The following is a 26,498-nucleotide window of genomic DNA, read 5'->3' as shown; positions in this document are numbered from 1 at the left end:
AGTGCTGTTTACAAAAAAATAAGGGGCTAATGTCAGGTTACCTCTTTTTGAGGAAGTCTTGCTTCTCTCCCAAAATACTCCACTTTAACTAAGCAGCCTAACTGATTTATATTCTGGTGCAAGCTTTTTATCTGGGTACAGTCAGGTAACCAACAATTCAAAAGGTCCTTACCAGGACCAAGCACATTTTGAGAGGGAGAACAACTGTGATTTCAGATCAGTGCTTGGTGAAACACAAACTTATTTCTTATAGTTACAGAAACCTATATTTTAAGAAATATGCTGAAAATTAATTACTAGAAAAGAAAAATAAAACAACAAAATATAAGTCTTAAAATTTTGTATTTATATTTAGACAAAATTACTGTCAAATTAGCATACAAGATACTCTTTAACCCATTCAATACTTAAGTTGTGGAATAATATGAGTCTGCAAACCACAATCTGTAGCAGCGTTCTAGGCAGAATTCCAGGGAAGCATATCATTAAAGAACAACTAGTGAGTTACAAAAGCTCAATCTTGTGATAAATACTGCAGAGATGAACTTTCTAGTTGACTGATTGAAAAGGAATAGAAAATAAGTTTCGGCAGGGTATGAAAATATTCTCGTGACCCTCTACTAAAGAATTCATTATCCCAAGACAGACAGAATCATCCTATTTTCAGTCACAGAGCATTTTAGTTCATATACTTGAGGAACCCAATCACTTAGCTTTACAGATGACCAAATCCTATATGAAGGAATTTCCGAAATACTTTTCCTTACATACGACGTATAACTCTCTCCCCACTGCTGGGATACAAGAGATATTCTTTCAATTATTCATTCATTAAGTACTTTATAATAGGCATGTACTAGCACAAGAAATGAAAAGATGACTAAGACACAAGTTCTACAGAAAAAATCACAGTCTAGCAGAAAAGCTTGGCATGCAACAAATACTTGCCACATTCTAAGAAATGCTATAATAAAGGTATATAGATGGGTTCAATGTGTTGTGGGAAAAGATAGCAGTGGGTGTTAAATCCTATAGAACAGTGGAATGGGAACTAGGTAGAATAGAGAAAAGGGGGAGACAGTAAAGCAATACTATAACAACTAAGAGAGAATATTTTTTAAAAATAGGTTTGGTAGTGTAGGTAAGTACATGGGAATAAATGAAGGACTCAACTAAGAGAAAACACTATGGGCTGCAAAAAGAAATCTGAAAAGTGATAAGGTTGTAGAATTATTAGAATTTAGTGATAAGTGGCATTGATTGGCAAGCAAAGAGAAGCCTCATCTATGGCTTAGGCAGATGTAATAAGGAAAACAGAAAGAGGGACATATTTTAGGAGTAGGAAGAAAAAGAAAGGAGTTTGATTCACACATAAGTAAACCGAGAGGAACAGACAGACTTTCTGCATAACCCACATTTTGTAAACCACCGAGTAGGACACACAGGTACTTAATTAATATGCCTGCAGTAGTAGAGAAGACTGGCTCCAAAAGGTCATTAAGAATATCTGGAGTGATGCTATAGGAGTCAGTGCAGTGATCAAACTGCGCTATAGTAAGAACACAGACTACCTACTCCAAGCTGAATCACTATTATATAAACATCCACACAATATGACATACTTTGTAATAGTATGCATATAACCAGTTCATAAAACTTAAACCAGGATTTGATACCTTGCCCCTCAACCTCAGTATAAGAGGCAGATCCAAAGTAATTTACGGTCAGAAAGATTAACAATTCTTAAGGGGGGGGTGTTTGGAGGGGGCTCTGGATGCATTTGTTAGTTCAAGCTGTTTGTATCCTTTTCTGTCAAATAAGACAATTTGTAGAGATACCTGAATTGTGTTAATTATTTCTCATAATGACTGGAGGAGGCTAAGAAAAAGGCAGTAAGGAATAGCTGGAAATTAAAATTATGGGAAATGATAGCACACCAGCAAAGAGAGTTTCAAAGGACAGAAACTTGGAGAAAAATCAACATTTTAAGGGGCACAGAGAGATTTGAATTGAGAAAATCTAGTTAGAGATAGGAGGCCAGGAAATAAAATAATTATATCTTTAAGTTTTCAACTTCCCTAGTTTTTGATGCCTCGTAGAAAGACAAAAGATTGTATTAGCTACTGATAAAAGTATAAACTGAGATTTAGTGTGAATATAACTTGTGAATTATATATACATGATTTATATATAAATTAAATTGAGACTAAAATAAAATATCAAGTATCTTTGCCAGCAAAGGTACAGATATAAACCACAATCGTAAAAGTTAGCTCAAGAAAATTTTCAGACACAAATCTAATCTGTAAAGTTTTCTTTCCTCAAATTATGGTTTCCAAACTATTTTCTACTTAAATACAAATTCAAAATTAGTAACTCACTCCCTAAATAAATCGGGTTTCAGATTTAAATTTCCTTTTCCTGAGGAAAACTAAGAACTGCCGTTGAATATCTGCATAAGCTCATTTTCATAAAAAGAGTGATATAACCAAATTCACATAAATAAGTTTTTTATATTCTCTTAACACTTATACATAGACTGAAACATACTGTCTGTGCTTACTCCTTAATAAGTCATACCTTTATGTTGACTAGCATCTGCATTGAAGTTCATCTGTCCTTCTAGATGATTCTGTCCATTATCATCTGAATGCCTAGCATGAGGATCATTATGAAGAATATTAGGCTGGGTGTCTTCCTGTTCACCCAACAAAATACTAAATAGCTGAGAACAGAGAACAAATCCAATTGCAGATCCACAGAGGAAAGTTAAAAAATTCAGCCAAGATTTAGAGGCCATTTCCCGATAGTGTATTTCTGTAAGAAAAAAAAGTAGCAGGATGTCATAAATTATTAAGGCAATTACAAACCAAGAGTAAAAAGTCTGATAACTTTTAGCAATACTGGAAAGTTAATTCCTTCCATATAGAACATTTTAAAAGTATTTCACTTTTATCAATGAGTTTGTCCCTCTATTTGCAGCTAAAACAGCACATTATGGACAAGTCAAAAAACATTAATGAATAGTAACTAGGATATTGGTGGGATGATGCATGAGTAAACACGTTAATATCTGCACACAGAATTTCCTGTTCTTTGCACCAGAATCCTCTGTGGGCCCATACTTGCTTGCCACATTCTTTTTTCCCTTTACTGTGACAGTACTTAGATTTAACTTTTTCTCTTTTAGTAGTAATCATCACCTATTCTTTAGCCCTGAGGTTGGTAAACTTTTTCCATAAAGGACTACAAATAATATATATCAGGCATTGTGGGTCATATATGGTCTCCTGCATATTCTTTTTCTTCCTTATTATGAAAGAGCTTTAATGTAAAATTCATTCCTAGTTTATGAAGGGATAGAATCAGCACAATTTGGGGACTCAGGGGGTAAAAACCAGTCTACCACCTGTTTTCTGCAAATAATATTTTATTAGAACATACCCATATCCATTCATTTATGTGTTGCCTGTGGTTGTTTTTGCACTGCTAACAGCAGAATTGAATAGTTGCACCATAAGAGGTAATATGTCCCACAAAGCCCATCTGACCCTTTATATAAAGTTTGCCTACTCCTGTACTTTTAATACGAGCTTCATTGCAAAGCTGGATGCAACCTACATTTACTCACATCTTTCACTGTTATTTCACTGAACTGCAAGATCATGAATAGGAATATCTAACACCAGGATTAAGTAGGGGGCCCAGGATATAGTGGCTATTTATCATATGTCTGTTGAACTGTCCCACAGCCAAACATACAGACCCTCTTTAAAGGATTTGCTAATAATGACTACATGGTAAACCTTTAATTCCTGTAAGAATGATTCTTAGCCTACAATTTCCAAATACCCAAGACAATTTGAAAAATAGGTTTGCTAAGCATCTACCACCTGCCAGGTGGAATCTAAACTTTATTTCATCTGAAATAAAATTTAAGTTAAATTTCATTCTTCATCTCGCTATGAATGTCATTCAGAAGAATCAGAATTTAAAAAAAAATTATAGATACTTATGCAAACTGACACATTCAAGAAGAGCCACAATTTGAACTCAAGTCTATCTGCTCACAAAATGTATTCCCCATTACATTTCTTAAAATTTTCACCCAAGAGGACAATGGACAAGTGTAATGAATGTAGGGGGTCTGAGAGAAATGAGCCTCCCCAAAATCAAAAGTACCTGAATGTTTTGTAAAAATCAAAATACACAATACAATCACCACTAGAACATTAATAGCAAAACCAAAATAACTTCGTCTGGTTCAACTTCCAGACTGGCTAACTCATCCAAATGAGTTTGATCAGAAAAACTGATCAAATTGCAAAAATATGTGTTTGAAGACATTGGTATAAGGGGTCAAAATCTGGAATAAGAAGTTAAGAGCTGGGCTATACATGTGATACAGCTTTACTCCTCAAGAAAATTACTGATTCTGATAGGAATAGCATTAGCTGAAAGGCAAAGAAGTTGAGAAAAGAGTTCAAAGTCTGCCAAAAAGAGGGCACAGAAAACACTCAGAATTTTCTCTTGAGATCCAATGACTAGATAATCAGGATGATCTGCCTAAATCTAAAGTAAATTTTCCTGGAGATACATGAAATCATGACAAATTTCAAATTATCATTATAATTTTTGGGTTGTGATACACAATGTCCAACACAATGAAAAATAACAGGCATCAAAATGAAAAGTTTGACTGAAATCAGAGAAAAACACGTAGAAAACAGAAACAGACTCACAGGGAACTCGATAAGGGATTTTTCAATCACTGACTTTGAAATAATTCTTAAGTTGTCAAGATGTTAAATGACAAGATTAAGAAATCAGGCTATATTAAGAAAGCAAAGAAAAGAAACGCAAGAGATTAAAAGATTACTAGAGGAGATGAAGAACTCTGAGAAAAGCAATGAAAACAGAATCGATGAAATGGATCAGTACTATCAAAGATACTAAAGATAGAGCTTCCATATGATCCAGCAATTCCACTCCTAGGTATTTACCCAAAGGACACTTGCACCCCTATGTTTATAGCAGCACTATTTACAATAGCTAAGCTTTGGAAACAACCCAAATGCCCAAAAATAGATGACTGGATCAAGAAGATGTGGTATATATACACAGTGGAATATTATTCAGCAATCAAAAAAGATAAACGCATGCAATTTGCAGCAACATGGATGGAGCTGGAAGGGATCATGCTCAGCGAAATAAGCCAGAAAGAAAAAGAAAAATACCAGATGGTCTCACTCATAGCAGGAGTCTAGAAAACCTAAATAAGGGACCAGGAAAAAGAATAACTATAATAAAGAAAAAATCAACAAGCAACTATAAACCAGACACACACTACTGTGAGGGGCGAGGTGGGAGAGGAGGGATTGGGGTCAAAATAAAGGGGGTGTAATTGTATGGGGAATATAAAGAAAATCTTTAAAAAATCAGTTCAACAACAACAACAACAACAACAAAAAAGAAATTAGGCATAAAGTAGGCATATTTAAAGAAAAAAATAACTTGAAAGTAGATGAAAAGACAGAAGGATGGACATAAAGAATTGAACAAAAAAGGGCCTCCCAGGTGGCGCAAGGGGTTAAGATACAGTAGTATGAAGCTACTGGCAGCCACAGCAGCACAAATTGGATCCTCAGCCAGGGAGGTGATTCACATGGCGCAACAGACCTCTCCTGACTTGCCTGCTCCTCCCTTCAGCAGTTTTCAGTCAATTCTCCTGTTCTGTTCCCCACTCTGTCTCTGGTGAATCCTCTCACCCCCAAAAACCCCACCCCACGCCTCTGGCCTTTACTCCAGTTCTTGTATGCGTAAATAAATAAATCTTTAAAAAAAAAAATTTGAACAAAGGAAACAGGAGGCATATAGCTGAAAGGTGTAATACATATGTTAACTGGAACTCTAACAGGGTGGTCCTCAGGAAAAGGGGTGGCTCCAGGTTCCCTGACAACTCCCCCATCAACCCCCAAGGAAGGGTGGAGCTGCAAAGGGAGGAAAAAAAAGCTAGAGAGGAGACTGTAGAAGGAAGGAAGAAGGATGGTGAGCCAGAAGGAGACCTGAAGGAGTCATGTGGATCAGCTTTCTGATCCATGTGAAGAAACTGTGCTTGCTTCTTGGTCCTGGCTTGGTTGAAACAGATGTGGGTAAGAGACCTGTGGGGAGGTGAACAACAGCCTTGATTTTGCTCCTTCTGTCCCAGATGTGCTGGGCCCCTTCTGCCTTTTTCTTAGGGGACCCCACCAGAAGGTGCATTTTTAGAACTGTGGCAGGCTTTCAGGCTAACCCTGTCTGGCTGGACACTTACCCAAAAGGACATCAGTAACTCTGGGTGCTTGATTGGAAACTTTATTTTTCCTCTTTTCTTTGTTGCACACTTATTGTATTAAAGTTCCTTTCCATTAAAGGTCTTATATTCTTTGTTTAGATATGGCAGATGGCAGAACATATTTAAAATGGGCAGGTTTGTGGGTTCTGGGGTGCTTCTCTCCCTGCTCTGTAACAGAACCTTTTTAAGAAAGAGACTTAAAATTGTTCAAACATTATTTGAACAAATAATGACTGAACACTTTTTAAAGCTGACAAAAAGACTACCAACCTCATATTAAAGAGGCTTGATAAATAAAGAAAAATGCACCTGGAGTTAACAGGAATCTAGGTAACAACCAGAACTGGGAGGCTGTTGAGGGTCAGGTTCCACTCATATTCAGGTGCCTAAGCAATCTGGGCTATGCACACACCTATCCACAGCCGAAAAAGAAAATGAAAATACACCAACATGCCACGCCAGGATTAAAAACTGACCAATCACTGCTTGAAACTTTCCACCAACCAAAACTTCACAAACTGAAAACTTCTTCTGCATAAACTAGACTTAGCGCCCCCAAAGAGCTCCTTGGGCATTGTGCTCAAAAGCTCCTTGAGTTTCCCACCAATAAATTGTCTTGTAATACTTGAGCTGCAAAGCAAGTGCTGTAACACTACTGCTGTGGCAAGAGAGATGTAACATTTGTGCTGAGACAGGAGAGCTGTAACCAGAATTTGGTATCACCTTCCAAATGCTCTATGAACCTCAAGAAAGAAAAAAGCAAAAAAATACTAAAGTACACTATAGTAAAACTGCTAAGTACAAAGATAAAGAAAACAACCACAGCAAGAAATGGCCTTCAATAAAAGTTTTCAGAAGAACAAAATCTGAGTGATAAATTTATACCTTCAAGTCTACTCTAAAGAAATACTGAGTTCTTCAGGCAGAAGGAAAAAAATTCAGACAAAAATTCAGAGGTGTTTTGGAAGGGGAAGGTCATAAAATGGAAATGCATACAAATAAATTCAAATGAATACTGGCTATGTAAAATGTTAATGAAAAATATTTCCACAAGATATTCCTATTATCATTAAAATAAGTGACAAAGCTGGCACAAAAAGTATGAGGGGGAAAAATAGCCTTCAAGTGTTCTAAAATCATTTTGTTGTCTCGAAGTGGTAAAAGTACTAATTAATATTAGATTTTAAAAGACTAAGGATGCACAATGTCCTTAGAATATTGGCTAGTATAATCATTTTAAAAAAAGAATGTAAATTAAAATTCTAATAGAAAAAATTGAAATGAGTTAAATAATATTTAATCAAAAGCAAGGTAAAAAAAAGACATGAACAAAGAATAGGCGGGACAAATAGTAGTATGGTTGATTTAAACCCAAATACATTAGCATATTACATTAACTATAAAGAGACTGAAATGTCAATTAAAAGATAAAGATTGACAGTCAGACAAGAGAAAAAAAATTTATATGCTGCTTATACTGCTTATAAGAGCAGTATACATTAAATATGTTCAGAAAGTTAAGAGCAAAAGAATGGAAAAAGATATACCATCTGAACACTATGTTAGTATATGTTAATATCAGACAAAATAAGTAATTATGTACTTTGTTATTTTTGTAATATTAAACTTTACATTATGTATATTTTTCCTGTATTAACATTCATGTTAGTGAAAAATTTATATAAAAATTATCTTCATGTGAATTTTTACTATATCCCATTTAATATATGGTTAATATAAAAATATTTATCCCCAAATCTAAGTGTAAAATTGGTGTCATGGACCGATATCATGTTCATTCTCTATGTTGTATCTCAAACCTACTCTTTTTTTTTTTTTTTAAATATAGACGCATGTTTGTTTATTTATTTATTTATTTATTTATTTATTTATTTATTTATTGTTTATACAAGCACTGGGTATAGTCAGAAGCGCGGGAGGGTGAGAGAATTCACCAGAGCCAGAGCAGGGAGCAGAGCAGGCAGAAGGACCGAAGTACACTGCTGAGGGGAGCAGCGGGCGGCAGGAGAGGTCTGCGCGCCATGTGGGACCCTCCTCTGGTGGCCGGGGAGCAGCCGGGGATCGAACCGGCGCCATAGAGGCCGCGGGTAGCTTCGCAACCCAGCGCTCAACCGCTGCACCACCAGGGAGGCCCTCAAACCTACTCTTGAATAGTTAATTCCAGTTTGAGGATGACTGTAAGAGGAAGTGGAGAGGTAAAGGAACAAGTGTGAGCAAAATTGCTCAATGTCAATAACCAGAATGAAACTAGCAGGCACTTGTTTACTCCTTTGTTCTTATTTTCACTATAAGTTCAAGTTCAGAAAGGTGTCTTCATGCACGAAGAGTATTCACAAGTTCCACTGAACTCTCCCCAATCAATTTCCCAGAAAGCAGAAAAAAGTCTACCAAGTTTTTTTTTGTTATTTTCCCTAGTGGGGAGGAAGGGTCTCAAATTCTCCCTCCTTACTGTCCTCTTCCCATTCAAATAGATCTTTAACAAAATCCTATGTCCAAAAAGTGTAATGTGCAATCCAAGGGAAAATACCCTCTTGACTCAAGTGATTCTTTACTCTCAAAATCTTGATTATTTGAAGTCTAATTCATTCCACCTTGCTCTAAACAGAGTCAGTCTGAGATTACATTTAAAAAATTCAAAGAAAGCTATTCAAGAATCTCATGGAAATGTACCTTTTAAAAGAGGTATTTCTTTTCATGCTCATTATTCTTATGAAGTACAAATAAGTCTTATTGTTTTAAAAATGAAGAAGTTCTTTAAGAATCTTGCCTCAGATCCGCTAACTGGTTAGTAAAAAAAATCATTTGTTGCTGGGTGTTTTGGGGGACATATTTCCCCCTGCCCAGATTATGTTTATTTGGGTAAAGTAAGTTTACAACTTTGTATCTGCTCTGGAAGTTGTAGGCTCAAACCTCTACAAATGTACACTTTCACACCCTGCCCACCACCAGTCCGCCCAACAATCTCCCACCACCGTCCATTGGGCCCCTTCCCTCTCTCACTCCCACACGCCTATCCTCCACCTCTGGTTGCCTCAGTTTTGCAGTCAAGTGTTATCAGTTGGTTTGATTGACCCTTTGCATAGGAATATACCTTATCAAGACTTGACATATAATACATAAATGATTTGAAAGGACAGCAGGTTCTCAACTCCCAGTTGAATGAAACAATGTAATGTGAGGATTTGGTTTTGTTATACATCCTCAGTTTCCAATAATCGACTGACAATCAATGACATTGAGAATTTACTGTACCATGAATTGAAACATGAAGGCAAGAAAAATAAAGGTATAACTTCAAATTTCTTAGGGTAAATACAGACATATAGAAAGACTGGCCAGTAAGATCACAGCAGTGAACCGGAAGGAAGGCTATTAAGGAAACGTTATCTAGTCGACATATTCCAAGCAACTCTGCACATCTTCAGATTCTCACGCATTACCTTCTAGCACACTGGTTTTGATTTTTCTATTCTTTTTGTACTGGTTGTGACTTTCCTCACCTTAATATCAGATACAATTACTTCAGAGTATTAAAAAGGCTTGAGTTCAATTGAATTTGCCACTGCTCCAGTCTACCACTCCCAGCTTTGGAGGAGAAAGCACTAGTCACAATTATGTTCGGTATCACTTAGAAAGCACTGTGACTGGTAAGAACTGCAGGCTTGAGAAAAATCCCTACTTCCATTAGCACAGTAGATAAGTAAAGTGAAGGAAGTGCTATCTAGCTCTAGTAACTATGAATACTAACTTGCTACCCTATTGCTCTCCAAGAAGACCGCTGTGGAACAAGTCTACTTTGGAACAAGACTTCATGCACATCATGAAGAATTTACTGTTTGTAGAAAGCTAGTGACATATTTATGGATAGGGTTTTCTAAGCTAAGGAGGTACTTTTTGAGTAAGGTGCTTGTCCTGGGCGGTGAGTGGAGGGAAAACTGACTTCCTGATATTACATAATTTGCTTTTAATCTAAAAATATTTTGTGATGCTCTCTGATGTCTTCCACACTCTTCCTCTTCCTCCTCCAGAACATTAATCAGTAAGCATATGCTGGCTCGTCCCTGGTGCTTTTACCGGAGCCGTTTCCAATCTCAAGGATTATTGCTTTACGAGTACATTTCTGTATTCCCCCATCCCTCTTCTTATTTCTCAAATGAAACAGCCATCTCATGTGGGTGGAATGTACCTCAAGTCCCACTCAATTTTGGCAAAAATCATTCCCACCTCTTTAGATTAACAAGAGTGCCAAAGTACACCAGAATGAAAGATATTGCCTAACCACATTGCTCCTTAAAGGGGCTTCAAAATATATCAATTTGAAATGAGTAGGGAAGTTACCAATACCAATTGTCTGCCAAATCTGATTGCACAATTAGCTTTACATGAGGAACATTTAAAAAATATAAATTTTCAGGCGCCACACTAGAGATTTCAGATGCAAAAGAAATGCTTTTAATTTATATTTTATCTTTTAGGGTAGTTTTGTGCTATTGTTTTTATTTTAAAAATCAGGAAATACAGTATAGCATGAAGAAAGAAATCAGCCTAAATCCTATTACTCACAAAGGAATATCATTAACTTTTAGTATATATCATTATAGACATGAATAACATCTTTGTGAGTAATAGAGAAGGAAAGAAAATTATAGCTAACATTTGGGCCCTGCACTAAGACCTTTACATGGATTACCTTTAACCATAAACTAAGGACCATTAATCCCATTATACATATGAACTCAAGAGAGGTTAGCAACCTTTACAGACATGACTGTCTATGAACAAAATTCTAAGGAGTCTGAAGAAAATTCTAGAATGGGTGAATTCAGCTTTGCACAATATACTTGTACAATAAACATTAGCTGATTTGAAATAAGGCGGCAAATATCTCACCTTACCTACCCCCAACTCCCCAATCAAACTGTATCTCCACATCTATTTTACCACTGTAAGATGACTTTTCTCCCTCTATTTCTTAATCACTCTTCCACAAATTCGGCTCTTTTTTTTCTTACATCTCTTCTCCAACAACTTCATAAAGCATCACAGAGCAGTCTTGTTTAAAAAACACAATACTTTCCAATGCCATAGAATTAAGGCCATACTGCTTACTTGGAACACAAGATCTACTGTATCTTCCTGCACTCTTCCTTCTATACTTCCTTATCCATAAGCCCTATATTTAATCATTCTCAACTTTGCCATGGCCTTTCATATGAATGACTTTGGTCATTCTATTCTTTTCACCTGGCGTGCCCTTCTTAATTCTGTGTAAAGGACAGTGCCAGTACTTTCCATGATCCATCTATGCCCTGTCACGGTCAAATTAACTGCTCTTCCATCAAACAGTTCCTTGTTCCTTCACTCATACCTACTAAGTGCTTACCATGCTGTATTGTGGTGAGAATGTCATCTCTTTCCACTAGACTACAGACGGTAGAGGATGGTTGAAGAGACAAGATAAAAGGACTTTCCCAAGCAGACATCTATATTCATGTTGCCTAATTTGCAACATAAAACTGCTTCAAAATATACCTAAATCTCTAAAGTCATGAACAGTTTTTCCAGAACTTTTTAAGAAGTCTCTCACCATCTTATTACTCAAAAAGGAGTAAAAATGAAATGTGTTGTCACTGCATGAAGTCATGCCTGCATAATCATTATGCATTTATTCATCGCTTCAAGCTTTTCTATTCCTACAATCCAAAGCCATAAACTAGACATATAACATTAATTATATATGTTAGTTACTCTGATGTGTATTCACCTCAAATGAACTATAATAGTAGATATTAATTCAGAGACTGACAAATTTTTTTTCTCTAATTTATTAAGGTTATAGAAATAGAAAAAACAGAAACACAGCCTTTACCTAAAGACTTTGAAGAATGTTATGAGCATTTATGTTACAAAACCTTAGCATTAGAAACATCTTGAATTTTTACAAATCCTGGGAAGTATTTAAGGATAAGAAACAAATTTACAAACCACCCAAAAGTTACAAAATACAGGACAAACAAGTTAAAATCAAGTTCTATTAAATCTCAAATTATAATTGTTTTTTTTTAAAATATTTCTATAGAATGTAAATTGGTGCAGAAATTCTATAGAAAAGGTAAGATTTCCTAAAAAACTAAAATTGGAAATATCTTATGATCCAATCATACCACTTCTAGGTATTTATCTGAAGAATATGGAAATACTAATACAAAATGTTTATGCGCCCCTATGTTCACAGCAGCATTATTCACAATAGACATGGAATCAAACTCAGTTCCCATAAACAGATAACTGGATAGAAAAATTGTGGTATAAATACTCAGTGGAATATTATTCAGTCTTTAAAAAAGATGAAATAGTGCTTTGGGGGGCAATATGAATACATCTTGAGGTAATTATATTAAGTGAAAAAAGTCAGAAAGTAGAAGATAATTACCAGATAGTTTCACTCATTTGCAGAATATAACTAATGAAAGAAAACAAACTGGCACAACAAAACAAAAATAGCTGAAAACTAGTGGTTGCCAGAGGGGCGGGAAAAGAAGTGTGTATGGAGGAGGTAAGGTGAGTGTATTGACACTGGAATTTTGGTGGAGGGCAAGGGAAGTGTGCATACATGTTGAAGTGTGAAGTATACTCACAAAGTTACATGGCTTTGTAAATGAATGGCAAGTCAATAAAATTTGATTAGAAAAAAAGATAAAAAACCTAAAAATAAAAAATATTCTTATTCCAGACTTAGAAGTTCAAAAGTGAGAACACCTTTGTTACTGTTTCTTAGAACATATTCTTCGCAGTCATAATAGTTTCTCTAACATCCAAAGTTAGACGATATTATACTGTTTTTATCATACTAAAAACTTCTTAGGAGCAGCTAATATACTTTCCCTATAAATTCTCCACCTGATTGCTCCCAACAGTGGGCAGAAAACCTATCCATTACACTGTTAAGAAGGCCACAAGACTGCCTACTAGTAAGTTATTCTTTAAATGTCTGCCTTTGTTCCTTCTGGATCATGACCTCTGCTCCTGTTTCTGTCTTCATAAGAAAAGTATCCATTTACAGGTACCATTTTCTGTGAAGAGCTTACCTTTTGAGTCTAAGAAAATTACTATCATATAGGAGATTGCATTCCAGTCCTGCAATGATAACTACTGATTGAGAAACTACAATCACTTAATATACACATAAGCCAATGATAATGGGTGATTATATTGCAATAATTAAATTATAAGTAATAAAGAATAAACATAACTAGAAATGTACAGGCTGTATATAAATAATTCCATTTATAGGTATATAAAGAATCTAAAATAAAACATCAATGGAGAGGCAAGATCCATATGACTGTGGACATAAAGAATCAATGCTAGGCTGGAGAACATGGTGAAACAAGAAGCATGAGGAATCTGTCTCCCAACCTGGACAACCATTACAGGAGCAGCATCTGATGGAAGTATTTTGGAATTCTGGAGTCTATTAAAAGCCTACAATTTCTAGACTGCTTGGACTGTAAATAGCAGTTAATTTGTCTAATTCAGCTCAGTGGTCTGCAGCAGCTACCTATCTTCCTCTTCCTTCATTCCACCTCTAAGTGGAAGGTAATTGTGCATAAGTTTCAGGAGCAGGATGAACACCGTCTGGGGGGGATACAGGATGTGCAATAAGAAACCCTAGCCTCCAAATGTCACAGATCTATTTCTGACCACCGATTCTTCTTCTGTTTAGAAGGGCAGACACAAAGGCAGGGAGCTACTGTTGTTGCATCTCCCATCATTATTGCTAGAAAGGTGTCCCTTTCTAGCAGAAGTGACTGCCAGGGAATTTAAAGGGTTAAAGCCCCTTTTTCTGCCTTCATTTTTCTTTTTCCTCACTTTGGGAGTTAGATATTAAAGACTACTAAAAGTAGGGCCTCCCTGGTGGCGCAGCGGTTGAGAGCTGGGTTGCGAAGCTGCCCGCAGCCTCTGCAGCGCCAGTTCGATCCCCGGCTGCTCCCCGGCCACCTAAGGAGGGTCCCACATGGCGCGCAGACCTCTCCTGCCGCCCGCTGCTCCCCTCAGCAGTGTACTGCGGTCCTTCTGCCTGCTCTGCTCCCTGCTCTGGCTCTGGTGAATTCTCTCACCCTCCCGCACTTCTGACTGTACCCAGTGCTTGTATAAACAAATAAATAAATAAATAAATAAATAAATCTTAAAAAAAAAAAAAAAAAAAAATTAAAAGCAACCACATGTACAGGGGAAATTACAAAGTGACTGCATGACCAGGGGATGGTACCAGGCTCAGAGAAGACCCAAAAAAAACCTTCAGCTTACTTTCAGGAGGATCCTTGACAAGAGAAAATCTAAAGCTATCAAAAGTAAAACTCCAGAAATCCAAAGGAAAGGGGAGAAACTGACTTCCAAAGCTATGACATCATTAGGTTCAAATGCTCACAATTTTCAACCAAAAATCACAAGGTATACAAAAAACCAAAGTCACTCAAAGGTAAAATAAAATCCAGTGAAAAGTGTCCCCAAGAAAGACAAGATGGCAGAGTTTTTGTACCAGGAAAAAACTTGAAAATAAGTATTAAACATGCTTACAGAACTTAGAGAAGACAAAAGCAAAGTCAAGGGAAAAAATAAGAACAAAATGGAAATATTAATAAAGATTTAGAAAACTGAAAAGAAGCCAAAAAGAAATACTGGAGCTATTAAGTACAAGTGCTGAGGAAAAAAAAAAAAAAGCCTTGCCAAAGCAGGGAGGTGGGAAAGGAAAGAATCTAAGGACGAAGTGTAACATCTTATTTTTCACTACATTTTTTTTGTGTGTGTTTTTAATCTCTCCACTCAACTGCTGCCACCCTGGGCTAAATCACTTCTTTTTCTCTCATCCTCTCCTCCTCTCTATCACCTACTGCAACAGCCTCCTAATCAACTTTACCTTTCTTCCCTCTTCTTGTTCTCCAATCCACTGTTAGTAGTAACCAGAATGATCTTTCAACATTTGAATCCGATCATGTCACTCACTGGCTCAAACTCCACATCTCTCTTCCTAGTATTTGGTTTTCACAGATCAAAAATTAAGAACCAGAAATCCATAAACTGAACACATTACTGTTTCCTTCGTGTTCTAACTCTGGTCTCCTTGCAGGTTCCTCAAGCACGGTAAGGTTTTTGCACTTGCTATTCTCTGTTGGGGACATGTTTCACCCAATTACAGGGTTCACTCCCAACTCCTTCAAGTCTTCACTTCTCAAGGGTCTTATTGTTTTTTTTTTTTTTGTTTTTTTTAAAGATTTATTTATTTATTTATACAAGCACTGGGTACAGTCAGAAGTGCGGGAGGGTGAGAGAATTCACCAGAGTCAGAGCGGGGAGCAGAGCAGGCAGACTGACGAAGTACACTGCTGAGGGGAGCAGAGGGCGGCAGGAGAGGTCTGAGCGCCATGTGGGACCCTCACCTGGTGGCCGAGGATCGAACCAGTGCTGCAGAGGCTGCTCAACCGCTGCACCACCGGGGAGGCCCTTAAGGGTCTTACTGTTAACCACAGAACTTATTCGTACCTAACACGTATTTTACTTATCTTGTTTGTTACTGCTTTTCTTCATCTTGATCAATGATCCTCAAACCTGAGTCTGCATCACAATTGCTGAAAGACTTATTAAAAAAAGTTTCTGATTTTGGGGGAGAAGACTAGAGTAAAAGTTTGCATTTCTATCTAGTTCTCAGGTGATGCTGATCTTGCAGATCCAAAACAACGACTTTGAGAATCAATAAATCAATGTTCTACAATGTAAACTCCATGAGACAAATGTTTTTTATCTACTGCTACATTTCTGCAACTGGGCATAGTAGTTAGGCAGTGAGGCAGGAAAACAATTTTAGAAGCTCCCTACTCTGCTCCCTCTGTGCATTCTCTGATTTGGTCATATGGCAATAAAAAATTACTGAGCCCTGTAAAAGATAAATTATATGACTAATGGCATATAATTGTGTTCCCTCACCATCAAAAAAAAAAGAAAAAGATTGGGGTTTAGGTCTTAACTCCAGTACCTATGAATGTGACCTTATTGCAGATGCGTATGTCATTAGGATGGACCCCAGTCCAACATGACTGGTAGGTACCCTAATGAGAAGGGGAGAACACCGTAGGCACAGACACATACATGGAGAATGCCATGTGACAACTGAAGTAGAGACTGAAGTGATACCGCTGCCTGTCAAGGAATGCCAAGAACTGCCGTGACACAGAAAGCTAAAAAGCATGGAACAGATTCTTCCTTTCAACTTGGAAAGCATGGCACCACTAACTTCTTGACTTCAGACTTCTTGGCTTCCAAAACGCCCAGACAATAAACTTCTCTTGTTTCAAATTATCCAGTTTGCTGTACTTTGTTACAGCAATCCTAGAAACTAATGACCAAGAATGCAAATGACTACACCAAGCTGCACATAATTTCAAAGTCTGTCCTTTATCCAACGTCTACCAATGTAAAAATGCACTTGGAGTTCTCATAGTAAATCAATCACACTTCCTGTTTCAGAATCTCCTCACTTGAATATTGTGCTCTCAATATGCTCGCAACTCATATCACAGGTTCTAGATAATTTCTCCTACTTTTTTATGGGCTTCCCTATTTCATAAATACCAGTTGTTTTTATTTTTTTTTCCTCCAAGGTCACTTCCTATTTTCAAACTACAGATTTTGGCATGTGTTTCCCCCTTAGACATTTGAACAGCTGCAAAGTGAAAATTTAAGTACTTATTAAATATACATTTAGATTTTAAGATAACATGCTCTCTTTCTTTTTTAAGGAACAGTTCTCCGCTTTCTTTTTAAAAATAAATGATCTTACTCCCACTGAATATTGTATAAAAAATTTTGTCATACCTGTTTTTTCACCTTATCTGTACAGTAGCTGTTTTACACAATTCTCAACAAAGCTTCTAAAAGCCACTTGATGGTACTGTGAAGCTTAAAATTTTAAATGAACCTGAAATGAATGTCACAGGAATTCCAATCAATGATTTCACCAAAGACTATTTTAAACTACCATGTTTTTTTATGCAGTTGATAAGCTGAATAATGCAATTTTCATCTTGGTGAGGCCATGTTAATGTACAAATAGTGACACACTTTTGTGTTTCTATGACTAGGGGAACATTAATTCATTTTACGTACTCCTACATAAATTCGTGATAAAATTCTAAGATTTTGTGGATAGTGAATTCACTCAGAAATAGACTAGTATAATCTACACTCCAAAATTTTTTTAAGAAAAATGATAGCTATCTTAAAATGCTAAATCCTAAGTGAAAAGATATACACACATTCTATACAAACTTAGAAGACACTAATAGTTCTCCACTAGTATTCATTTCCTGTGAAGAATTTTAAATGAGTCATACTTTCGATACTATATCACCAGTTTATTTAACATATGGTAAAAGAAGTAGTTTGGTAACTTGAAACTTTATATTCATTTCAATTGCACATCAAAATATATACTAAGGCCGGTATAAATTACGTAGTCTACTTACAACACACAGTATCATGTGTGTAAGATTCATCTGACATTGATCTGATAAAGGGTGTGGAAAGCAGTCTTCTCAATACCTTCTAGAAACTCACATTCCCAGTCTAAATATACACCAGAATTATACAACTAGAAATTATGCATGACTCTTTTTTTTTTGGTATCCAGGCAGAGAGATCTATGTTCTGTTCCCAACTTTTGGTAAATGAACATATTTCTGCCCCGTACAAGTTGACCTAATGATTCACCGGGAGGCACGAAAGTTCTAACTTAATAACTATGTTCTACATTCATAGAGAAATCGATTCATGGTTGGCATAAGTTTCCAATCTGAAAAGCGTTAAAAGAATACATCACATCTATAACGAATTTCGAGAACTAGACTATAAACCTAGCCTACCTTTTCCAGAACAAATTTTGTTAGTCTGTGATTTTTTTTTTAAAGGATGAGGGTAAGAGCTGGGGAAGACGAATCCCCCAAATCACGTTCATCTTTTAAACGGACACAATTTCCCCACAGTCAAGGCTGTACAGCCCCCCCCCACCCCCACCCCCGTCAGCACCCACCGATCTCATCCCACTCTGTCGGGGAGGAGAGGGATCAAGGAAAAAACTCCCTCTGTCCTCCTCCTCCACACAAGTGCTCAAACACACCTGGCTCGCTCTCGATGCCAAAGGCAGGGAAATTTTGAAAAGTAGATGAGCCGCAGACAAACCTGATCCAAGAAGGCACCGAGGAAGTCCCCCCGGCACTTGCGCACGGCGCCGGCTCGCGGGGCGCTGGGGCGGCGCGGGAGCCCCACAGTCCCGGCAGAAGTGCCCACACCTGAGCGCCGCGTCCCACGGGAGCCAGAGGTCAGAGGGGCGGAGAGGGGCGGAGAGGGGCGGGGAGGGCCGGCGGGGCAGGACCGCTAAGCGGCGGGGCTCCGGGCTGAGGCTCGGCTCGCGCCTCTCTGACGCCACCCGACGGCGGGCAGGGCGCGCGAAGGGGAGGGAGAGGGCAAAAGGAAGGACCCGCGCCCAGGAGGCGGCTGCAAGTCAACAAAATAGCGGCCCGGAGGCGGGGGCCCCTCCGGAGCGCGCGGGGGCGCGGGAGCAGGAAATCCCCCGCGCCCCCCTCAGGCGCCCGCACGCCCCCAGCCCCAGAGGCGACCCCGAGACACCTGTTTGGCAGCGCCCGGGCTGGTTTCCGCGCGCCTCGCCGCCCCGGCCCCCGACCCAGCGCGCACACGCGGAGACGGGGAAGGCGAGGAGAGCCGAGACCTTGCACCCGAGCCGGAGGCGCCTCCGCCGGCCGTACCTGACATCAGCGGCGGGCTCCCTCTCGCCCCTCCTGGGGGCGGCAGAGGGGGACAACACGCGACCCACGAACTTCGCTCCTCTCCACAGCCGCAGAAGTGGCTGGTGGCCAAGACTCGGCGCCGCCCGCTGCCGCCCAGATTATTGCCGGGCGGCGGCGGCGGCCGAGGCGGGCCCAGCGCGCGCTCCTGCCCGCTCGCTCCTCCCCTCCCCGCAGCGCGTCCAGGCCGCGGCCCGCCAACGGCGCAGCCGCCACCCAGAGGCCCGCCGCGAGCTCTGACGTAGCCGCGGCCGCACCAGCCCCGGGGGAGGGCGGAGCGAGAGGGGGCAGGGCGGGGGGCGGGGAGACGGCGACGTGCGGGCGCGGGGATTGGCCGTCGACGGCACGCTCCGCCCCTCTGCGAAGGGGTCTGGGAAGTCCGGGCTTCTGTGTTGGGCTGTGGCGGCTCACGTGCGGCTGCTCGCGGCCGGCCTCCGCTTTCCTGGCCCCCGCCCCCCGCCCCCCCGCGTAGGGCCGCGCGCCGGCTTCCGCACCCCGAGAACGACCGGAGCGGCGGAACTGCTGGGGTTGGAGCTGGGAGTGCCCGGGGGACCTTTGAGGGACAGGTTCGAGCCCAGCAGGAGTCTTTTGGTCTCTGGTTTGCTCTTTACCAGCTCTTCCCCCCCACCCCCACCCCTGCCCGTTCTCCGCCCCTGCCCTTCGTGCTCCCTCCGCAGTCTCGCCCTGGCCTTAGAGGAAGGAAGTACAGCGAGATGAATGTGGAAAGGGGTTGGGGTAACTAGGTGTGTGACCCAGGAAGGGCTGAAAAACCACTTAATGGTACCACAGAGCTTTCTGTGGGCACACCTGGTCTTTGGCTCTGTCATTACTTGGGTGCCATCAGGTAATGGCAGAAAGAGCTTCTGCGGGACATAGGAAAACTCATTTCCCCTTTAGTTGACAAACGGAATTTGAATCAGAAAGCCGTCTTTGGATTAGATGGGGGAGCCTGCCATCCTTTGAGGCGACTCCACAGCAGTCAGGAGATGGAGGTAAGGTCTTGGCTTTATTGGTGTTAACCATCACTTGCCTAGGGACGAAAGCTACTTGCTTCCCTTTAATACCCTGCTGAAGTAGTTCTTTAGCGCCTTTCAGCATGGCCCTAGGCGCGTGGACCCTGGACTGGATTCTTGGTCCCTCCATTAGCTGTGTAACTGGCAAGTTACTTATCCACATTCCTGGAAGAAACACTAAACAAGAATGCAAGTTACTGTTGCCTTGCCTTTCATTTGTTTAGTTTCAGCTCTAGTGTAGTTTGCCAGGATATGCCACTAATAGATTCAAAAGAATCTTCAAAAGAATTTTAAAATCTCTAGTGATTATTATGCAAACCTCTTATTTTTGATGAGAGAAACTGAAGTAAAATGAGATGAGAAAACTGAAGTCAAAAGGTACACTGATAGGCCTTGCTAGAAAAGAAGTGCCAGTATCCTGATGCCCGGGTTAGTGCTCTTGCCCTAGCCGGTGCCTCCCGGCTTCTCTCCTTTCTCTTCCTCAGCCTGTTTATAGTTATTGCCCAGTGTAGTGCCAGGAAGGGCACAGAGCACGTTTCCTATGATTGCAGCAGATGGGTAAAGCAAAGTCCTGGAGCCCTCGGTGGCTTTCTCAGGCTTTTATTGAGCTTTTACAGGTAGTGTAGCAACCAGGGTCGGGGTGGGGGTGGGGGGCGGTGTTGTAGGAGGCCGGTAGGCCTCTAAGCCCCTGGCAAGTCTTTACTCTGGGCTTTCTCTGGCATTCTTTCTCCCTTTCTCTCTCCTGCCTTTCTTCCAGAATATCTCAATACTACCATGATGGCCCACAGAAGTAAACAACACAGCTTACAACACTAACAACTGCAGGTGCCCCATCAGGCAGGACAATCCTAATGGCAGGAGAGTAGAAAAGCTTGAAAACCATTTACCCTACAATCCACCCCCTCTGGGTGTTTTGCTATATAGTCTATATATGTTACATACAGTTTTCCCTTAATAAACATAAACACTGCAGCCATGGCTCACAAAAGAAAATACAACTGACTAATGAAACAAGAGAACACAAATTAAGTCCAGGCATGGCACCAACCCAGTGGCAAAAGACGATTATTGGCACCAGCAGATGATCCACCAGTTCTGCTGCCCATGGCCCTGCTCATTCGAAGGAGGGGAATCACTCAGGCATCTGGTGTCACATGCCAGAAGCTGTCAGGCGTCCTGGCCTTCTCTGGCTGTGGTCTCCGCCACAAGCCACACACCGCATCCACCCCTGGGGATGCACTCATTCTTGGAATTGGCGATGTTGCCAATTGGGGATTGGGGAGTAATCGCCCAATCCTCAGGGTTTTCTGTGTGCAGTCACTCCAACACTGGGCTCTCATAGCCACCAATGTGAGATGCAGGCCCCTGCACTCAGGCCAACCCATTGCACATGCACATAGGTTGGGGATCTGTGGATGCAAGCTCCACATGCGGCCTCTCTTGGGTCCCCTCTTTGGCTGTGGGCTCCACCACAAGCCACATTCCCCACCCGTCCCCCAAGGATGGGTTCCTTAGCCCCTCACCCTCACTCAACAGTGAGCAGGGCATCACTCACCAGTGATTTTAAGAGACTCACTGGCCTTCATCAACATACTTAGGCTGCTTAACAGCCGCTCAGGGCCTCCCAATCTCAGCACCAGCTTTTGCCTTTCTAAGTTGGCTTTTGATACATCTCGGCTGCCTGGCTGCAAAAAACTTGGCCAGGACTTCCTCCTCAGCCAATGTTGGGCTCTTCTTATGCCTGCCCCTTCCTCTACTCTGGCCATTGTCCCTCAGGGCTGTGGCCGTAGGATTGCTGGGCAGTACACAGGCTGCTTTTGGCCACCGAGGCCCACTGGCCACCCCCAGAGTCCCATCTCCTAGGGTGTATAAACAATACCATCCTCCCCCAGGGTCCCCAAAACATAACTTTACCCTGCCAAAATTCCTCCGCCTTCTGGCAGGATGGCCAGTCCAAGTCCATCAGTTGTTCCTTGTGTCAGCACTGGCGAGCTCCGAATCGTCGTCCTGTCTTCTCCGATGAATCTGCTGCCTCAGGGGTCGTTGGCTGGTCCTCACGGGCCATCTCCTTCTCCACTCGAGGTCTCGTCCTGCAGCTCCCAGACTTTGTCCACCTCCTGTGCTCCTGCAGCGTCTCTAGCCCTTCCTGCAGCTCCTGGACTTAGGTCACCTCCTGTGCTGCCATGGCACGTCCAGCGTTGTCACAGGCAAACACAATCTGCTCCTCCTCAGTCCCTCCTGAGGCCTTCAGAGGGCTCCATACCTGTCTGCATCAAATCATTCTGCCGAATTACACCAATTGTAGGGGCAGGAAGGGCACAGAGCAAGCAGCTTGCCTACGATAGGAGCAGACAGGTAAAGGAGAGTCCTGGAGCCCTCAGTGGCTTTCTCAGGCTTTTATTGAGCTTTTACATGTAGTGCAGCAACCAGGTACATGGCAGACCTCCCAGCCCCTGGGGAATCTTCAGTCTGTACTGGGCTCTCTGGCGCTCTTTCACGGCTCTTTCACCCCTTCCCTCACCTGCCTCTCTTCTGCTTCTGCCTCTTAGTGACTATCTCAATACTGCAGTGATGGCCCACAGACTTAAGCACCATAACTTATAACAATGTAACAAAATGCATGTGCCCCATCAGGCAGGGCAATACTAATGGCAGGAGGGCAGAAAAGCCTGAAAACCATCTACCCTAAACCCAGTCTCACCTACTTCCTCTCCAAATCTACTGTAAGACAGGGAAAGGACACCCTTTCAAAAGTCACAGCTTCCAAATGGCAAAACAAACAAACCTCTAGATCCCTATCTCATTTTACTTTTATTGAAAGTTATAATGATTAAGGAGTAACATTTTTTCAGTGAGTAAAGATAAGGAAACGTCCAAGGATAAGCTCAGGAACAGCATGTCTAAGAAAATTGCTGGCAAGAAGTATGTTGATATGAACAATCAGATCAAATCAACACTCTTGGATTTTTTAGAAAATAGCTGTTTATTCATGGAAATGATTCACATTCATTCAAACAAATACAAAAAATATTGTCCAAATACCATAATCCAGAGATAACCGTCTTTAAAAGTCCATGTTACAGTCCTACAGACATGTCCACAACAAAAACAAACAAAAGCATTAATAGTTATAAAACTGAATCTTTTTATGTTCCCAGTTCTTCACTATATGTCATAAATAACATTTTCAAAAGTTGCATAGGGGCTATTACATGGATGTACCATCATTTAGCCAGGATTTTGTTAATTGAAATTTGTTTCTACCCCCCCCCCAAATTTTTACTGTTATAAGCAACTCTTTGATAAATTCCCTTATGCATGAACCTTTGCAAAATTGAAGTTACCAATTTGGATAACTTCTTAGTAAGGTCGTTGATATCAACCAATTCTTGCACATTATAAACTAGAAAAAAGAAAGTTGTGGTTACTTTAAAAGATATAATTTGTATATGGAACTCAGAATGCCCAGATCCTCCTGTTTGAAATACAGGTAAACCTCAGACTGTCTGGTATAATGTTTCAATAATAATATGTCAGAGAATGGAACAGAATATATGTGGTTAAGGCTGCTTGTTGCAGGGAGGTAGACGTTGCTAGCAGTTTATTTAATTTTTGATTTTTTAAAATTTTTTGTCACTTTATTAAGGTAACTTTGGTTTACAACACTGTATATGATTTAGGGGAATGTGTTCATATCTATCTTCACCCCATACCCACCACCAAAGCACCCCCCTGGACCAATTGGTGCCCTCTGCACTTTATGCCCCCATGCGATCCCTCTACTAGCCTCGATGCTGCAGCCATATTTCTGGGGTTTGTTTGGTTTTAGTTCTATTCTTTTGTTTTGTTTCTTAATATTGCATATATGAATGAAATCACGTGGTATTTGTCTTTCTTCTTATGACTTATTTCACTTAGCATAATCCCCTCCACTTCCATCCATTTTGTGGCAAATGGCAATATTTCATTTATTTTATAGCTGATATCAACCAATTGTTGTATATATACCACATCTTATTCTGCTCGTTTGTTGTTGGGCACTTACATTGTTTCCAAAACTTGATGATTGTAAATAATGCTGCATTAAACATAGGATGCATATATTCATTCAAATCAGTGGGGTTTTTTTGCATTTTTTTTGATAAGTACCAGAGTGTAGAATTGCTGGGTCATATGGTATATCTGTTTTTGATATTTTAAGGACCTTTCCTTAGCAGCTGAACCAGTCTTCATTCCCACCAGTAGTGTAGGAGGGTTGGTTTTTCTCCACACCCTCACCAACATTTGTTGTTTCTGTTGTTTTTGATATGGGCCATTCTCATAGAAGTGAGGTGATATCTCACTGGGGTTTTGATTTGCAACTATTAGTAGTTTAAACCCATATCTTTTCTTCCTATTAGTAGAACTCTGAATTTTTTTTCCCCCAGGGTGACAGTGTGTCCAGTTAAGAATGTTTACTTCCTCAGACTCCTATAAGGCATGATTGGCTATAAGAATTGTTAACAAAATGAGAATGAATATTACTAGGAGGGACTTAAAACTTTGAGGGAAAAATGTCCCTTTAGCACTGGACTTGTAGCGGCCTTTTTCTTACCTGAAGCAGCACATGATGTTGGAGATGGAGCAGCCATATTTCAACCATAGTAAGGGGAGCCCCACACACCATAATAGTATAGGAAGCCAGAGGTGCCTAGTTCATGACTACTTTGATGGGCCATCTTCTCTGAGTACTCATTTTTGTATTTGTTGTTATGTGAGGAAAAATAAATATGTCCTATTTAAGGCTTCGTTTGGATTTCTGCTATAAGCACTGAATGCAAATCCTAACTGATCTGCTAGAACAAGTTGTCATTTATTTAGCATTACATGCAGAACATCTTAGTAGATCTGGTAAGATAAAAATGGGAACCTAAAATTCAAACAAACAAGTAATAGCAACAAAATACTACCTTCTTCTCTAATATACTAAGTTTCCTTTTTAAATACCCAAGTATTACAATTAGATTAGCAAATCATTTGTGATAATTAAATTAAATTCTATAAATTAAATTAGATGCACTGATTAGTAATTTTAAAATAAGTCCTCCAGTTCTTTGGTACTTCCTTCTTCAAAAGATGGAGCGTCATTCCCCTCACCTTGACGTTACACAAGTAAACTTTTTCTCATGAATAAATGTAGAAATGATTGTGTGATTTCCTAGAAGAAATTATGAAGCAGATACCAGCTTTCTTCTGTTCTCTCTGGAATTACTTCCTAGGGAAAGATAGGTGTCCTATCATTTAGTACAGGACACACAGGTCACTTATGGAGAGGGACACATTCTGAGGAACTAAGGCTTTCAGCCAATAGCCAATAAGAAACTAGGATGCCTGATAACAGCCATTTGAGTGAACTTGAAAACACATCCTCCAGCCCCAGTCAAGCCTTTAGTATCCTGATTGTATTTACTGAAATTCAGGAGAGATCCTGAAACAGAACCACTCAACCTGAGATGCTCCCCAATTCTTGATTTGTAGAAATTCTGAGATAATAAATGTTTGTTGTTTTAAACAATTAAATCTTGAGATAATTTTTGATGTAGCAAAGATAAGGAATGTAGCTGGGTATAATAGAACCTACCATAATACCTGGCACATATGTAGGTGCTTAATTATTTGTTGTTTGAATGAATAAATAAATGAAGTAAAATATGTCTTTCTTTAAAAAGTAACATACAATGCTGGTATTATCTTTGATCCTTGATATCTGTTTTATATAAGGGTTTTCTGACATGATCCTAGAGAGATCAACTGTGAATCTTTCTGAGCTCTCGAACCCTGACCATTCCAGAAGAAACATGTATGAATAAAGCAATGGAATCCTTGAGATTTAACTAATGCTTCCAGTATTACCAATGAGTAGCTGAGTGGCCCATAACATGTAACCTAAACCCTCTTAAGTTTCAATTTACCTGGGGGTAAAGTGTGAAAAATAATCCTAGCCTGTCTCAAAAAGGAATCAATGAAATTGATTATGGTGGTGTAATTGCAAAGCATTTACATTCTTTTAATTACAGTAGGCATATGAGCTCTATCCTATTTTATTTTTATTTTTTATCCTATTTTATTTTTAAGCAATTAAACACGTGGTATTTTAGGTGTGTATGCCATGAAGACTTTTCTTTTAAGTAGTGATTTAGCTTCTTAAGTGATTTTACTGTGTACTTTTATTAAAATATTAGCATTATTCATAGTAAGCTGTTGGGATTTAAGAGTATGGTAGGATGGTGGGTT

At 40.0% G+C, this 26,498-nt stretch overlaps 1 protein-coding gene and 1 pseudogene across 4 annotated transcripts in view; one reads left to right on the top strand and one right to left on the bottom strand.

Annotated features, from left to right (window-relative positions):
• Positions 1-19,335, bottom strand: part of C1GALT1 (core 1 synthase, glycoprotein-N-acetylgalactosamine 3-beta-galactosyltransferase 1) — a 30,148-nt gene extending 10,813 nt beyond the window's left edge. Inside the window, exons 1-3 of one of the 4 annotated variants that reach the window (XM_037508155.2) lie at positions 19,174-19,335; positions 17,228-17,330; positions 2,581-2,817 (exon numbers count right to left, since the gene is read on the bottom strand). In XM_037508155.2, the coding sequence (XP_037364052.1) occupies positions 2,581-2,800 (220 nt within the window). In that variant the 5' untranslated portion in view covers positions 2,801-2,817; positions 17,228-17,330; positions 19,174-19,335. Of the gene's footprint in view, positions 1-2,580; positions 2,818-17,227; positions 17,331-18,589; positions 18,665-19,173 lie in introns of those variants that run through there. The other 3 variants (XM_054692378.1, XM_037508150.2, XM_037508161.2) reach the window with 3 other exon arrangements.
• Positions 19,336-19,854: 519 nt separating this feature from the next.
• Positions 19,855-26,498, top strand: part of LOC119246929 (60S ribosomal protein L39-like) — a 123,785-nt pseudogene continuing 117,141 nt past the window's right edge.

The sequence above is a fragment of the Talpa occidentalis genome, unplaced genomic scaffold, assembly GCF_014898055.3.
Source record: "Talpa occidentalis isolate TD23 unplaced genomic scaffold, MPIMG_talOcc4v2.1, whole genome shotgun sequence".
NCBI lineage: Eukaryota > Metazoa > Chordata > Mammalia > Eulipotyphla > Talpidae > Talpa > Talpa occidentalis.
This window is presented reverse-complemented; position numbering and strand designations above follow the sequence as displayed.